General features: G+C 41.4%; 1 protein-coding gene across 1 annotated transcript in view; it reads left to right on the forward strand.

The window, feature by feature from the left end:
* Positions 1 to 12175, forward strand: part of LOC144511889 (metabotropic glutamate receptor 4-like) — a 1280229-nt gene extending 1268054 nt beyond the window's left edge. The window contains exon 10 of the mRNA XM_078242320.1: positions 11585 to 12175. Within this exon, the coding sequence (XP_078098446.1) occupies positions 11585 to 11634 (50 nt within the window). The 3' untranslated portion in view covers positions 11635 to 12175. The remainder of the gene's footprint in view (positions 1 to 11584) is intronic.
* Positions 12176 to 18176: the final 6001 nt, after the last annotated feature.

Raw genomic sequence — 18176 nt, forward strand, 5'->3', positions numbered from 1 at the left:
TTGAATGTCTTCTAGGTGCTCTGGTTTTCTTCTACAGTCCAAGAATGTGCAGGTTAGGTTAATTAGCCATGCTAAATTAGTGTCCCAAAATGTATAGGCTAGGGGAATTAGCAGAGTAAATATATGGGGTTATGGGGATAGGGCCTGGATAAGATGTTCTGTTAGAGCGGGTGCAGGCTCGATTGGCTGAAAGGCCTCCTTCTGCACTGTAGGGACTCTTTAAATGTATTCAGTGTTATTCACCAGGTTATGGTTAGTGAACAAGCTCAATCTCAATATTTGGGGCCCACTGAGATGAGGGAGGGTCTGTCATGTGGTCCACTCACCAGCCTAGGTTGCCTATCACTGGGGTAGAGTTAAAATAATTAATTTTTCAAAGAGGTATGCAACCTGACTCCAACCTGTCCACTTCCAGATATCCTAAGGTTCCTGATCTGTTTAAACCACTTCCCACATTACATCCATGACCTGGACAAAACATTCCTCCTGTTCGTCGACGCACCTATATTGACCCACACCTTCTTGGTTAGGCCTGCAGATTTCTTTCTCCCGGGGAAGGTATGTCCCGACTGCACCCAACAGTACTTCCAGCAATGTGCAAGTGAATCTGGATGCCACCCTTGCTCTGTATGCACTGTCCATCTTAAACGTCTCCATTTGTGCAATCCTTTAAATACAGCTGAGATTGCGACACGGGCTTACAGAGCAGACCCATTGCGCCATTTGGAGATGCGAAATATGGAAATCCACATTAATTGGTTCAATTTAGGGGAAGTGTGGTATTATGGTACTAGTGGTATTATGATTAGACTATTAATCCAGAAACTCGATTTGGTTTGATTTGATTTATTATTGTTGTGACAATACAATGACAGTCCAAAGATGTGCGGGTTAGGGTGATTGGCCATGCTAAAAATTGCCCGTAGTGTCCTAAGGTGCGTAGGTTAGAGGGATTAGTGGGTAAATATGTAGGGATATGGGGGTAGGGCCTGGGTGGGTTTGTGGTCGGTGCAGACTCGATGGGCCGAATGGCCTCTTTCTGTACTGTAGGGTTTCTATGTTTCTATGTATTAGTATACAGTGTAAAATTTTGTTTCTTGTGTGCTATACAGAAAAGGCATACCGCATAGAGAAGGAAAGGAGAGAGTGCAGAATATAGTGTTACAGTCATAGCTAGGGTATAGATAAAGATCAACTTAGTACAAGGTAGGTCCACTCAAAAGTCTGATGGCAGCAGGGAAGAAGCTGTTTTTGAGTTGGTTGATATGCGTCCTCAGACTTTTTAATCTTTTTCCTGATGGAAGAAAGCGGAAGAGAGTATGTCCGGGGTGTGTGGGGTCCTTGATGGGTGCTTTTCTGAGCCAGCGGGAAGTGCAGACAGAGTCAATGGATGGGAGGCTGGTTTGCATGATAGATTGGACTCCATTCAAGTCTCTTTGTAGTTTCTTGCAGTCTTGGGCAGAGCAGGAGCCATGCAAAGCTGTGACACAACCAGAAAGAATGCTTTCTATGGTGCATCTGTAAAAGTTGGTGAGAGTTGTAGCTGACATACCAAATTTCCTTAGTCTTCTGAGAAAGTATAGATGTTGGTGGGCTTTCTTAACTATAGTGTCGGCATGGGGGGACCAGGACAGGTTGTTGGTGATCTGGACTCCTAGAAACTTGAAGCTCTCGAATATTTCCACTTAGTCCCCGTTGATGTAGACAAGGGCATGTCCTCCACAATGCTTCCTGAAGTCGAGGACCATCTCCTTTGTTTTGCTGACATTGAGGGAGAGATTATTGTCGTTGCACCAGTTCACCAGATTCTCTATCTCTTTCCTGTACTCCGTCAGATCATTGTTTGAGATCTGATCCAATGTGGTGGTGTCATCAGCAAACGTGAAAACTGAGTTGGAGCTAACTGAGTTTGAGCTAACTCAGCTAATGTTCTGGGGACCTAGGTCTGAATCCTGCCACAACAACTGGTAGAATTTGAATTCAATATAAAAGATCTGGTATCAAGAATCTACTGATGACCATTGTCGATTGTCAGAAAAACACATCTGGTTTACTAATGTCCTTTAGGGAAGGAAATCTGCCTTCTTACCTGTCCTGGCTTACTTGTGACTCCAGAGTAATGAGGGCACAACTGCCCTCCAAGGGCAACTAGGGATAGGCAATAAATGCCGGCCAGTCAGTAGTGTTCCATGAATGAATAAAAAATAAATAAATTGAGAAGGCAGATTTCAACCCAATCATTTAACTTTCCGGTTTCACCCCTACAACTTCATCTTCTCTGCTTATTAATATTGGGCCATAGTCATAGAACAGCACAGAAGAAGGCATGTCCCATCATATACATGCTGGCTCTTTGAAAAGTCCCTCAAATTCATCCCACTACCTTGCAATCTCCCCTTGAGTCTGTACATTTCTTTTACCTTTTAATGGTATCTTCAAATAATTTTCAAAATTACCCTTGAATTTTCTGTCACCTTTTCAGGGAATGCATTCAGAACAGAACCTACAGTACAGAAGGATGCCATTTGGCCCATCAAGCCTGCACCAACACAATCCCACCCAGGCCTATCCCCCTTAACCCCATCTATTTACCCTGCTAGTCCCCCTAACACTAAGGGGCAATTTAGCCTGGTCAATCCATGTAACCTGCACATCTTTGGAGTGAGGGAGGAAACCGGAGTACCCGGAGGAAATCCACGCAGACACGGGAGAACGTGCAAACTCCACACAGACAATGACCCAAGGCCTGAATTGAACCCGGGTCCCTGGCTGCTGTGCCACCATGCCACCCATTCACGGAATGAAAAATATTCTCTCATTATCACTACTCTGAATTCTTTTGCAAATTATCTGAAATCTTTTGGTTACCAATACAGTTGCCTGCAGAAACAGATCATTTGTCAGTATTTTGTTGAAACTTCTCTTTGTTTTGAACGTATATATTTAATCTCCCCTTGAACTTAATCTGCTCTAAGAAGAATAATACTTGTTTCTCTGCTCTCTGCACATAACTGAAATCGCTTATTCCTGCTATTATTCCAGTAACACATCTGTGCATTCTCTGCAAGACATTTGACATCCTTTTTCAATGTGAGCTGCCAAGAATAGGATACAATACGCTCGTTGAGGCCTTAATCGTGGTGTATAAAGGTTTATCATAACTCTCTTGCTTTTGTCCACTGTGCCTCTATTGATAAAGCCATTTTTTTTAACAGTTTCATCAACTTTTCCTGTTAACTCAAACACTTTTATATGTAAACCAGATTTTCCTGCTCCCACGACCCATTAGAATTCTGTCATTTAGTTTGGATCCTCTTTTCCAAAATGTATCACTTTTTACTTTTAGAATCATAGAATCCATACAGTACAGAAGGAGATGGGACGGTGGCACAGTATTAGCACCGCTGCCTCACAGCACCAGTGACCCGGGTTCGATTCCCGGCTTGGGTCACTATCTGTGCAGAGTCTGCACGTTTTCCCTGTGTTTGCGTGGGTTTCCTCCGGGTGCTCTGATTTCCCCCCACATATTCGAAATTCTCTCTCAGTGTACTCGAACAGGCTCCAGAATGTGGCGACTAGGGGATTTTAACAGCAACTTCATTGCAGTGTTAATGTAAGCCTACTTGTGACTAATAAATTAACTTTATTCAGCCCATGGGAACCTGAACCGATAACAATCCTACCCAGATCCTACCCCCGTGACCCCACGTATTTATCTTGTTAATCTCCCCTGACACTAAGGGGCAATTTAGCATGGCCAATCAACCTAACCTGCACATCTTGGAGTATAGAAGGAAACTGGAGCACCCAGAGGAAACCCACACAGACACAGGGAGAATGTGCAAACTCCACAGAGAGTCATCCGAGTCAGAATTGAACCTGGATCTCTGGCACTGTGAGGCAGCAGTGCTAACAACTGTGCCACCATGCTGCTCCTTTCTGCATGAAATCTCATCTGCCATGTCTTTGCCCATTTCATCAATTTGTCCACTATCCTCCTCATTGTTTGCAACATTTACAGGTTTTGAATCATCTCCAAATTTTGAAATTGTGTCACTATGCCCATGTTCATGTCACTAACATATATTAAATAGGACCATTCATTACGGAACATGCTCCACTCCTGTCTGAAAAACAATTATTCCCTCTCTCAGCTTTCTGTTACTTAGTCACGTTGGCGCTTTAAACCCATAGCCTTTGATTTTGCAGACAGATCTATTAAGTGGCACTTTTATCAAGTGCTGTCTGAGAGTCCATACACACAACCCCACCTCCACTAACATTATCAACCCATACTGTTAATTAATCAAAGAAATCAATGATGTTTGTCAGATATAACCTGTTTTTAACACATCCATGTTGGTTGTCATTAATTAATATATGCTTTTCCAAATGAAAATTAATGTCATAACTTTAATTACATTACTCACTACTTTCAATTCAATTACTGTGACTGTTTCTCAAAGTTATTCTAACCTTTGTCAGAATAATAACTTTTCACATATTTAGGTTGCACATATTCTGAAATGTAATTAATCATAATGTAATTAATGATCAAAGTAACAGCTAGGTGGCGTGCCGATGACTACTGGTTACAACATAGCCAAAATATCCAGACATCCTTTGGCAAACCAATTGCTAGAGACATGTATGCAGGAGTCAAAAAGGCAACAGCAAATAAAATGGCTTCACCAACTGCAGTAAACAGAGTTGAACATGTGGTGGGGGCGATCTTATGAAAAAAGTTCTAAGTCCAAAATTAGCGTGAAAACAGCAGAGTTTGGATCCGTTTTTTGGGCAAGTCTAAATCTGGAATCTTATGCAGTTAGTGCATGAAAAAATGCTGAAATCTGATTTCCATCTGACTCACTTGCCATTGGCAAGCTCCCAAGTGCTGATGGCGTACCACCTGAATTCATTAAGCAGCACTCCTGCTGTATTGGTACAAATGTCTCCGTCCCTGCTGGTTGTGGCAGGGCGGGGGAGATGAGGGGTGCGATGTGCACCAGGATATGGATGATGCAAAGATTGTAAACCTGTACATGAATAAAGGTGACCACAGCAATTACAACCATCATTGAGGCATTGCTCTGATGAGTATTGTGGGATAAGTATTTGCCCTTGTTGACTATGTCAGACTGCAGATACTGCCTGAACACAAGCATTCCAAATCCTATTGTAGTTTCAGTGTGAGAAGATCTTCGATTGACATGATCTTCTATTCTGGCAGCTGCAAGAGAAATGCCACAACAAAGGAGACCGCTGTATTCAATCTCACCAAGATGTTCAACCATGTGAGCAGTGACAGTCTATTTAAGATTCTGGAGAAAATTGGCTGCCTACAGAAGCTGCTCAATGTGAGCTCGATGATGGGCAAGGCCAGTTATGACAGGGCAACATCGGAATCTTTTGAGATGTCCTCTGGCCTCAATATTCTTTGGCATATTTTTCTCTTTGCAGCTGTTATGTACCTTCAGGTCATCTACTGAGCATGTCTGCTTATTGAACAGAAACTGTTCAACCTTGCTCACCTGAGACCCAAGACAAAAGTGCAGCACAACAACCTGTCCAAGTGCCTCCACGCCAACGCTATATTTTGGAAAGCCCAGCAATGCCTCTACCTTCTAAGAGGCTAAGGAAATTTGGCATGTCCTCTACGACTCACCAATTCTTATAGATGCACCATAGAAAACATCCTTTCTGGTTGTATCACAGCTTGGTGTGACTCCTGCTCTGTCCAAGACTGCAAAAAAACTACAAAGGGTTATGAATGAAGCCCAGTCCATCACACAAATGAGCTCCCATCCATTGACACTGTCTATACTTCCCACTGCTTTGGAAAAGCAGTCAGCATAATTAAGGACCCCACGCACCCCAGACATACTCTCTTCCATCTTCTTTCATCAGGAAAAACATGCAAAAGTCTGAGATCACGTACCAACCAACTCGAGAACAGCTTCTTCCCTGCTGCTGTCAGACCTTTGAACACACCTACCTTGTATTAAATTGATCTTTCTCTACACCCTAGCTATGACTGTAACACTACATTTTGCACCCTGTCCTTCTCCCCTGTGTACTCTACGAATGGTATGCTTTGTCTGTATAGCGTGCAAGAAACAATATTTTTCACTATAAACCAATACATGTGACAATAATAAATTGAATCAAATCAAATCCTCATCAAAGAGTTGCTAAATGCTGTTGGGCAATGCTTAATAGAGTTTTCCACCATGCCACAAGCCATTGTTTTATCAGATCGATGGCTGCCATATAGGTTGTGATAACACAACATTTCCTGTTATTAAGTAAGAGTTACTTAGTAAGCCACTTTGCAATATGTAGACTCAATTATACTGAGTCTTTTGACAATTCTGACCAAATTACCGACAACATGGAATTACTTCAAGCATCAATTCTTCAAATAAAATAGCCAGTGTCCACAGACTAAGGGGCTTTCAAAAATCTGCATTCTGTTGATTGAATAATATGAAGGTTGAAGGATAAAACATAAGGGTAGGGAAACAGCCCCCATGGGATCTTGGTATCCATCTGATACAGTAAGAAGTCTCACAACACCAGGTTAAAGTCCAACAGGTTTATTTGGTAGCAAATACCACAAGCTTTCGGAGCGCTGCCCCTTCGTCAGATGGAGTGGTTATCTGTTCTCAAACAGTGCAAACAGACACAGAAATCAAATTACAGAATACTGATTAGAATGCAAATCTCTACAGCCAGCCAGGTCTTAAATGTACAGACAATGTGGGTGGAGGGAGCATTCAACACAGGTTAAAGAGATGTGTATTGTCTCCAGACAGAACAGCCAGTGAAATTCTGCAAGCCAAGGAGGCAAGCTGTGGGGGTTACTGATAATGTGACATAAATCCAACATCCCGGTTTAGGCTGTCCTCATGTGTGCGGAACTTGGCTATCAGTTTCTGCTCAGCGACTCTGCGCTGTCGTGTGTCGTGAAGGCCGCCTTGGAGAACGCTTACCTGAAGATCCAAGGCTGAATGCCCATGACTGCTGAAGTGCTCCCCCACAGGAAGAGAACAGTCTTGCCTGGTGATTGTCGAGCAGTGTTCATTCATCCGTTGTCGTAGCGTCTGCATGGTTTCCCCAATGTACCATGACTCAGGACATCCTTTCTTGCAGCGTATCAGGTAGACAACGTTGGCCGAGTTGCAAGAGTAGGTACCGTGTACCTGTTTGCACTGTTTGAGAACAGATAACCACTCCATCTGACGAAGGGGCAGCGCTCCGAAAGCTTGTGGTATTTGCTACCAAATAAACCTGTTGGACTTTAACCTGGTGTTGTGAGACTTCTTACTGTGCTTACCCCAGTCCAACGCCAGCATCTCCACATCATGACATCCATCTGATACAGCAGACAGGACCCCATGCCTCATACTAAAGATGGTACCTCTGACAGTGTAGTACACCCTCAGTATTAAAATCGATGGGCATGGTACACATGCAAACTCTCTGATCTATATGGCTGGAGTGTGACAATGCACCTCTTAAATGGGTCAATTTCTGACAAGATTGTGAAGAGATAGCACTCTTTCCCATGTTAACATTAGGTTTTGAACTGTACTTACAAAGAGTGATGCCTCTGAAACCAGTTACAAAATGTGCAAGGCTGTTTGATATTCTGATGAAAGTTAAAGGTAGCATAAATGAGGAGTACTATGCTATTACCCATTCAAAGTCTTATAACGAGGAATCGTTGCAGAGGAAACTAAGGGCTAGATTTAATTCAGCTCATTCTAAAGGGACCCAATGGCGACCAGGCTCAGTTATTTCTGGAACAGGCCCCACGTTAGTCTCCTAACAGTGGTGAAACTTCTCTGATTAAGTCAAAGGGCAGAAGGGGCTCATGCAGGATTCTCAGCTGCCACCAGTGCGCATTCAATTAGGCTCATTAATGATCTAATTGGCACCCATTATCCCTGAGCCCACTGCAATTTAGTTGTAGCTCAAACATGACATGGGGGCTGCACAGTTTTCCCATGTCTCATGAAGGCCACCCAGCAAATCCTGTTGGGTTTGTCAATGGCCTCCTTGGGTCTCTTATTAGCAGGCATTTTTTGCATGATCATGGGGCCCAATAATTTCCCCTGCTACCCCCACGCAGCAATTCTCAGCCTGTCTCACTCACCTTTGACCGAGTGGTCATGGGTGTTACGATGCGGAGATGCTTTTTCCCTCTGCTCGATTTTGGAACCACCCAAGCCTCGCCTCATAATTTTGTACGAGTGTGTATGAGGTAGTAGGAAGTTACTGGTTTTGGCAAATTAAAGCAGGATTTGACATTCTCTATCATGAACAATTAACAGGTCTTTATTTTTAAACTGGTGATAACTGAGAATCATAGAAATCATAGAAACCCTACAGTACAGAAAGAGGCCATTTGGCCCATTGAGTCTGTACCGACCACAATCCCACCCAGACCCTACCCTCATATCCCTACATATTTACCCACTAATTCCTCTAAGCTGCATATCTCAGGACACTAAGGGGCAACTTTAGCATAGCCAATCAATCTAACCCGCACATCTTTGAACTGTGGGAGGAATACGGAGCACCCGGAGGAAACCCACGCAGACATGAGGAGAATGTGCAAACTCCACACAGACAGTGACCCAAGCCGGGAATTGAACCCAGGTCACTGGGGCCATGAAGCAGCAGTGCTAACCACTGTGCTACCGTGCCGCCCTTGTTAAATAATCTTATTATATAACCTTATTAAAACAATTAACAAACTGAATAAAATCCCAATAGAATGTTGTTCAAATATTACAAGACTCCTTCAGGAATAATGAAATAAATCATTACAGAATTCAGTCACTCTCAACTAATACATACAAACAGGCATCTCTTGGAAGTATGAACTTTCTCTGGTGATGCTCTCGTCTGGAATACTTTCTGAGTTGGTATCTCTCTATATTTTGATGGTGATTTTATGAAGACATACATGAAATTGCAGGAGTTACATGAGAGTCTTGCCCACCCTTCTTCCAATGTGGCAAGTATACTCTGACAATTATCCCCCCTTGTCTGTGTTTATATACCTGGTATCACAGCATTCCTGTCATCCGAGTAGCTTGAGGCTGTCAACAACCCTCACATTTGAATTCCATTGGTGCTGTGTCTCTGCATGCTTGCTTTAAACTCAATGGTCCAATTCAAAAGTCTGTTTTGGTTAGGTTGGAACACTGACTGCTCGGCTTTGATACAATTGTTGCAAAGATTAGCTCTCTCTGCAATTTAAAATCCACACACAAGACACCTGCTTTTTAAAGAGACAATGCTATATGATTTCTTCTTTCTGTTTTATCATTTCTTTTCATTATTTACATTTGTAAAATATCGCATTTTTAACCTTAGATATGCAACTTCACAACTTGGATCTCTGGATGCATTTCCGGCAGTTATCCCATAAGACCGTATGATGTAGGAGCAGAGGTAGGCCATTCAGCCTAGCGAGACAGCTCCACCATTCAATGAGATCATGGTTGATCTGATATGATAATCCTCAACTCCACTTTCCTGCCTTATCCTCAGATTCCCTTACTGACTGAAAATCTGTCCCAGTGGCATTAATGCAATGAAGAATGGGTAGCTCTGATTGGCTGACAGTTCTCGGTAGACTGGATTGCTGATGCCAATGCCTCAAATCCTGGGGAGGGCCCAATAGTGGCCACCTAAGTGCCTGAAAGACACTTAACACCTTTGGGCCTTCCCATGGAACTGAGGGATATTCTCTGCCAGTTCTTTGGTCAGTTGGCAAGATCCCTGTCAGACCAATTGAATCCAGCTGTAAAGGTAGGAGTTGGGGACGTGGCAATCACAGGAAAAGAAATGAGATAATTTTGGGTTGATCTTATTGCATGTAGTGATGGATCAGCATGTGATTTATTTTCAATGATAGCCCACAGCTGATTCCTCAAAATACCAAAGACTTTCAATGCTACTATGTGGACTCTGGATTTAATTTAAGATGAAGTGACAAGGCAGGAAGTGAAAGATTCCTACACCCTAAAATTGGATCTCCATCCATGTGGTTCATCAAACAAACCCTAATCATAACACTGCTCACGTCACATGTCATGTAGTAAGGCTAATATTTTTATCTTTTTCAGATTTTCTTTAGCAAATATTTCTCCACGCTGATCCTTGGTTAGGCCACACAGTGCTCATGATGTAAGCTCTGTCAGGTTAGCAGACAATCAAAGAGTTCACTGGAGACTGTAGGAATATTCTGAGTGGTGAATGCATTAGATTTGTTCATAATAAATAAAACTTAAAAATTGCAAAGAACATTGATAAAGGTTATATAAAATGAATCGTGTGCACAGAAAAAACAGAATATTCAAATTAAAACTGCTTTCATTTTGTGAGTTTTGAAATGGTGTATGAGTGATTGCACAGAGCAGTCAATTGCATTTAACTATGTATCTGTTAAGTACTTATCTAGTTCAGTTGTAAAGCTTTATAGAAGTCAAGGACTTCCCATTAATTTCTATGGCAACCTCTTTCACTGAGTGTATAATTATTGCAAGGTTTACATCAGTATATTGAATGGTAACCCACACTGAACTGGTACATTTATACTCATCCACCTTCATCATTGCAAAGACATATCTGTAAAATGATACTTCGAAATGGGTCAATTTTAATTCATTATTGTGTACTTAACAATTGCAGTTTGCGTGATGAAAATGCCTTTCATTGTCATATCCTTAACAGTCCTATTGTTGCTATAAATTGTACATTTCTGTGTACCTTTTCTATTAAGACAATCTTTACACCTAATCTATGGGCAGTATATTATGGCCTTGTCCGTCCCGAAACTGTAAAATCCTGCCCGAGATCCACAACTTTCCAAGGTCCGCCCCTCGCCCTCTCCGATTGCCATAGCAGGTGGGACGGTAAAATTCTGGTCTATACACCTGAATGTTACACTCTTAAAGTGTATCAAAATTGAAGAAAACCCATTTACCAAGTTGATAAGCTTCTTATCCAAAGCTTACAGTCCCCTAGCTTCTAAAGATGTTGCTATTTTAGGCAAAAGAACATATTGCATTAATAAGGAACATTTCTATTCTAGTAGAATATGCTGATTGTTTTCTTAATTTTATAAATTGTACCCTTCACATATTCGGTCCAAATGTCAATGGGTGCTTCGTGTATCCTTGTATAATTTTATTAATTTTATTAAGTGTAAATGTTACAAATGAAACCAGTAAAACCTGGTCAAAATTGAAGTAATTAATCATAAAATAACAATACCCTTAGTTTACACTCAGTATAAATACTGTGGCAAAACGAAATCCTAAGCATAAGAAATGTTTTCATTAAACATGTTATCTCACATTAAAGAATTAACTAATTTAAATCAAATTGAATTTTGTAGTACATTGGCTTGATGATTTTCTGAAGATTCAAACAACCTTTGCCCTTTGAGTTCATGAGATGATTTTAAAATCTGTTAGAAGTGACACAATTATAGTTTCACTGCACTTTCCTTCTTTTAAGTTATGAAAGCATTAATGTGTTCTTGGTGTTTATTTGTCTCCAACAGCATTAGCTACCAAGCAAACATACGTCAGCTACAGTAATCATGCAATCTGAGTGAATGTGACACTCCTTGAGGGTCTTTCGAGATTTGGAAGCAAAGAATAATCTGAAAGACAGACATCTCATTCGTCTGGATGTCCACCTACAAATACCAACAAGAGCCATTGCAAAGCTCCTAGAAGACCGATGGTAAAAGGATGATATCCAAGTTTAGCATTCAGTAGGAGACCCCAAATATCAAGATGACAAACTGCACGGAAGGAGGATGACAATTTCTGAATCTCTGATTCTTTGATGATTTGTCAACAAAATTAACTCCCTTTAAATCTTGTGAAGTTGTCTGTGATTGTGTCAGAGTTGTTTTTATTTCGATTGATTTTGAACTTACTCTATGTGTTGCAAAATAAAATATGTCTAAGTGCTCACCAAATAGATGGCAAGTTTAATGTATGTGGCAAACTGACTGAAAAAAAATGTCTGCTTTATGTCCTGACCAATCAAAAGTACAGTGCCTGGTTGTTTATGAATACTTAATGGAAAGTGTAGAGCATGTTCATTTTTATACAAAAAAATTTCTAATAAAATAGTGTTTTGCAACTGTGTGGAGCTTTCTTTCACTGAAGGAGGTTCTTTGAGTGTAAAATGGGTGCACTTTGCACGATGGGGTGCTTTTGCTTTTCAATTTGTTTTATTATCCCTAGGTGTATCTATAGTGACAATTAACCAGAGACTCAGTTAGATGGAGGATTGATGAGACAATAAAAAGAAGCATTTTATATTAGTTCAAACTTATTAGACATAAGTGCCAAAACCTCTTACCTTGTCCGTGACTGGGATTCTTCAGTGCCGCTGCAGTCAATTGGGCAGGAAAGGACAAGATTGGAGAATACCACCCCAGCTGTTAGCCAGATTTGACTGACGTACTTCAAACTTAATTTTGCCTGTCTCAGTGTTGTTTCACTTAAAAGCAAATAACCCTTGTCTCTGTTATAAATTAAAATAGGATTAGTGTTCTTCCTCCGTTAACATAAACTTATGTTTTCAAAGTTTATTTATTAGTGTCATACATAGGTTTACATTCTGTGAAAATCCCCTAGTCGCCACACTCTGGCACCAGTTTGGGTACACTGAGGGAGAATTTAGCATTGCCAATGCTCCTAACTAGCACATCTTTAGGACTGTGGGAGAAAACCGGAGCACCCAGAGGAAACCCATGCAGACACAGAAAGAATGTGCAGATTCTGCACATTCCCAAGCACATTCCCAATGACCCAAGCCGGGAATCGAACCCGGATCCTTGGTGCTGTGAGGCAGCAGTGCAAACCACTGTGCCACCGTGCCGCACTATAGGTCATACGGTCGTAACAATATGGCCGTGTCAACTCCATTGATTTAAAACTATGAATCTTATGTGATGATTAATATTAAGTGCATCTTTAGTGGTTTCAACAACCCATATCAAACCATATATTTCATTTTATTTGTTTTTAGTGTAGAAGACTTATCACTGGATTACTTTAAAACATAATGCAAAATATGTATTTTGTAATCAATAAATTAACAAAAACAAATTTTGCCAACAATTGCAATAATTTGAACAGATACATCTGGATGAAAGATCATAAAACTGTTACCAAAGATATGTGAACCCATCTTGTTTCCTGTAGATCATTTCATTTTAATGTAAGCCATCATGTTGATAGGTAATCAAACTTAATTTGTGGATGTAGTGCATTAAAATAACATAAAATGCATTCCAGAGTGAACAAATTTCTTTTTACCAATTAACAGTTCATTCAAAACAACCATTTTCATTACAATTAAAATTATTTCTATAAAATGTTTTGATCTTTATTTAGTGTTTCCTTAGCTAGAACTGAAAAAAATTCTGAAGTGTACGCTAAACACTGAGTGCAACAACCATTTACATTGACATAGCACTCCCACCAACATCTTAAAGCATTTAACAAGGGATGCTCATAACAGTGGAGTTGGAACATTGAGCTGAAGGTAAGGAATTCATGTGGGAAAGACTGAAGGAAAATTAAAGAGCGTAGTTGAAATGGAATCTGGTTGCGTCTGACTCTCAAGTGAACAATGGATGCGAAGAGTTCCAATTTAGGGTGCTAACCTGCAAACACTTCCAATGTCACATTGGTTCAGGCACTGCAGAGGCATCTCTGGCTGCCATGCAAAACATGTGTTAGATCTTTGAGTATGTCAATAACTGGGCAGCACTGTAGCACAGTGGGTTAGCATTGCTGCTTCACAGCATCAGGGTTCGATTCCCAGCTTGGGTCACTCTCTGTGCAGAGTCTGTGCGTTCTTCCCGTGTCTGCATGGGCTTCCTCCGAGTTTCCTCCCACTGTCCGAAAAACATGCTGGTTAGGTGCATTGGCCATGCTAAATTTGACCTCAGTGTACCCGAACAGGTGCCACAGTGTGGCAACGAGGGGATTTTCACAATAACTTCATTGCAGTGTTAACGTAAGCCTATTTGTGACACTAATGAATAAATTTAAAAAACTTAAGGACCTAAACCAGAAATTGGCCACAGTCATTGAGCCTGGTGTGTTTGGCTTAATTGGTCTGCCATGTGGCAAAATTAACAATCCTTTGTCCTTAGAGATTGTCTCTAAATAGCTTTTGAAAAGTAATGACCTGAATGCCAAACTGGTAAGAGCTATGGGCCATTGCCAGCTACTCTCGACTGTCTCTCACTGTCCTCACCTACTGTCTGCTGGGTTCTTTGTGGGCTAATTTTGATTCCCTCCCCCACCCCTGTGATAGACAGCCAGCCTGGGGGCTGTGCATGGTATCTGTAGCTCATTGTTAATCTCCTAATTAAACCATTGGACCAATGTGTTGACAAATTAGGCTTTGTTTTGATGCAACCTTCTGCCACGTCACATTTTCCTGTTAACGACTAAAAGTGATTTGAGAAGAAAATTTCAAGGAACAGGAATTAATGAAAAGAAATAAATTGATTTTTATAGCGCATTTAATATCCTCAGGACATTTTAAAGTCCTTTTGAAGTGTAGTTCATATTACTTAGTTTGGCATACTTTGCAGTCACCTTTCACATGCTCACAGATAGCAGTGAGATGAATGATCAGTTTATTTGGCGGAGGGATGTGTTGACCAGGGCATCCCCCTTTTTTCTTTGAATAGGCAATGGGATCTTTCATGTGTGGGTGGCACAGTGGCAGAGTAGTTAGCACAGTGCCAGGGACCTGGGCTTGATTCTGGACTTGGGTGACTGTGTGAAGTTTGCACATTGTCCCCGTGTCTGTGTGGGTTTCTTCTGAGTGCTCTGGTTTGCTCCCACAGTCCAAAGATGTGCAGGTTTGGTGGATTATCCATACTAAATTGCCCCTTCATGTCCAAACTTGTGTAGGTTAGAGGGATTAATGGGGTAAATACGTGGGTTATGGGGATAGAGCCTGAGGAAGGTGCTTTGTTGGAGAGTCAGTGCAGACTCGATGGGCCGAACGGCCTCCTTCTGCACTGTAGAGGCTCTATGATGTCTATTGAACAGACAGATACTGAGTATTTCCAATTAGGCCTTCATACCTGATTTGCTGCAGAACCTGCAGTATGATAATATTGATGTTTATACCTTTTTTAGGGTTATCACAAGCTAGCGCCAAGTTAATTAATGTCCCCAACTCTTTGAGTCACTCGTGTTTCTACTTTGGGATTAACTCTCAGCTTTATTGAGGTGACTGCCCAGTGATGTCAAACTAGATGTGGTGATGTTTCCAACTCAGATTGTTTGTGCTGAGGAAAATATGATATTAAGAGTTACTTTTTAATTTATAAATAACTCGAGAAAGAAATTTTAAAAACATTAAATATTCATCTTTGTTTAATCACTTGACACCAGTTATGTTCAGTTGATTTAGTTTGATGAGTTCATAGTTCTTATAATTTTTTCAATACCTCAGCAATTTTGCAAAATTATTACAATTCATAAATCTTTACAATAATCTTTGAATATTGTTACAGTTTTTTAACCTCGCAATTTAATGCCTTGAAATTATTCAGGCTCCTCCCTATCTTTGAAAACATAGGGCAGAATTTTCCTGGCCCCCTCCTCCCCCGCCACGGGAACCGTAGCAGGCAGAAAACTGACCATGCAAAGGTCTGTTGACCTCAGGTGGCATTTTCCAACTTGGGGCAAGTGCAGCCAGAAAATTCCACCTATAGAATCCCTATAGTATAGAAGACTGTTCAGCCCATCGAGTCTGCACTGGCTCATACCCAGTTTTACCCCATAATCCCACATACTTACCCCGCTAATCCCCCTAACCTATGTATCATAGAAATCATAGAATCATAGAAACCCTACAGTACAGAAAGAGGCCATTCGGCCCATCGAGTCTGCACCGACCACAATCCCACCCAGGCCCTACCCCCATATCCCTACACATTTACCCGCTAATCCCTCTAACCTACGCATCTCAGGACACTAAGGGCAATTTTTAGCATAGCCAATCAACCTAACCCGCACATCTTTGGACTGTGGGAGGAAACCGGAGCACCCAGAGGAAACCCACGCAGACACGAGGAGAATGTGCAAACTCCACACAGACAGTGACCCAAGCCGGGAATCTTGGGACACTAAGGGGCAACTTAGCATGGCCAATCCACTTAACAATCCACTTAAAGACATGAGAGCAACAACCTTATATACCTTCACGAACCTTCCACAGACTGAGTTGAGTTATCTCTTCACTCTCAGAATGCGAAAAATAGTTAATTTAAAGAAGTTATTTCGGAATGTTGCTTTTGTCTTTTAATTACTGACATGTATTTTCTGACCTTGCTAAGATTCTTACTGAACTGCATGCGATATTGCACAATTGTAAATGTTATTGTATCCTGAAAGTGAGCCAAAAATATAAATGTTGGCTGGAAAAACTAACTTCATCGATCCCTTATAGGGCTGCATCAATCAAGGGCTGAAAGGAAATTCCAAAGAGAAATAATTCTAAGGCTTAACTTTAAGTTGCTGACCATGTAGTGAAAGTCTCTTCCCGTTAGATCATATGTAAAATGTACAATAAAGTTATCATTCTAAATGCTGGAATCTTTTGTAATAAGGAAGAAAGAATTTGCATTTCTATAAGCATCTTTCATGATCTGTGAGCATCCAAACATGCTTCACATCAATAAGGTATGGTCACTGCTACAACGTAGGAAGTCACGGCCAACAGTTTTGCACAAGGTAAGGTCTCAGAAAAATCAGTAATCTGTTTTAGTGATGTTGATTGAAGAATGTTGTTGGGACAATTCCATTCTGCTTGCCTTCAAATGAGGCCGTGTGACCTTTGGCATCCACCGTGCCTCAGTGTAACAATACTTTATACTAAAGATGTTGGGTGGAATTTTCCAGCTGTTCATGCCCCATTGCCTCTGCAAGCGAGGATGGAGAATTAGGCGCTCAGCCAAATCTCTGTTGTTGCAGCAGAACCAGAGAATCCCGTTGGTGCGAACGGCAGGAAAATTGTGGCCATCGTCTCCAACAGTGCAGCCTTCCCTCAGTGTGATATTGAATTGTCAACCTGGATTATATACTGGAGTGGGGCTTCAAGCTATTGACTCAAAGGCAACCATCAACACTGGCAAATTCTACTGAACCAATTCTCCCATTTACCACAGGAGCAAATTCCAGTTTCCTGCAGCTCCTGGCACTCAGGAAGTTAAAATAATACAGATTAGTACCCTTTCATACTTCTGCGATAATGCAATTTATGCTGATTGTTTGTAAGGGCAAGTGCTTTCTTTGAAAACCAGAAAGGAGGAGAGGCAATTCTTTCAAATTTGGATTTATTTGCTCTTTCCCATCATCTACCGCTTCTTGACCTCCTCAACTGTAACCACCAACCCAGAATGAATATGAGCTGTCCTCTTTATGGACTAATGCCTTACCTCTTCCTGGTTCCTACTCAAACAGACCCACCAAGAGAGGAAATTCACCTTCTGGGAAATTGTGGATGTGTATCTGCATTCCTCTACTACTTCTGGTTCCCATGATGTGGAGATGCTGGCGTTGGACTGGGCTAGGCACAGTAAGAAGTCTCACAACACCAGATTAAAGTCCAACAGGTTTATTTGGAATCACGAGCTTTCGGAGCACTACTCCTTCCTCAGGTCCCAGGGTGGGGTCGGGCAGGCTTCTCCTTGGCGTATTCTGCTGTTTGCACTTCAGAAAGAATTGTAAAGGTGGTGGAGAAGGACTGGGGAGAGGGATTCTACCCTTACCTCCTATTACAGACTGGATGCACCATTGGGAATTCCTTTGTCTTGGCATGCTTGGGGAAGGAGAAGTGGGTTGCGAAGTAAGTAATTTTTGATGTTTCAGATGAGACGGAGAGGGTGTCAACTTGCTACCCACAGAATGATGATATATTGGCAAGGCAAGCTTTTTTTCTGAAGGTGAATAAATGACATTGCTTGTGAAGCGTTTGATTCCTAAAGAAGTGTAACCCAGCTATAAGAGTTCCCATTGGCTGATGTTAGAATGACGCGTGGGACATGGATTTAGGGTTGCTGAAGGTAGATGAGGGATGTGGGGAAGTACATTTTAAAC

Source organism: Mustelus asterias, chromosome 25 (assembly GCF_964213995.1).
Source record: "Mustelus asterias chromosome 25, sMusAst1.hap1.1, whole genome shotgun sequence".
In the NCBI taxonomy this organism is placed as follows: Eukaryota; Metazoa; Chordata; class Chondrichthyes; order Carcharhiniformes; family Triakidae; genus Mustelus; species Mustelus asterias.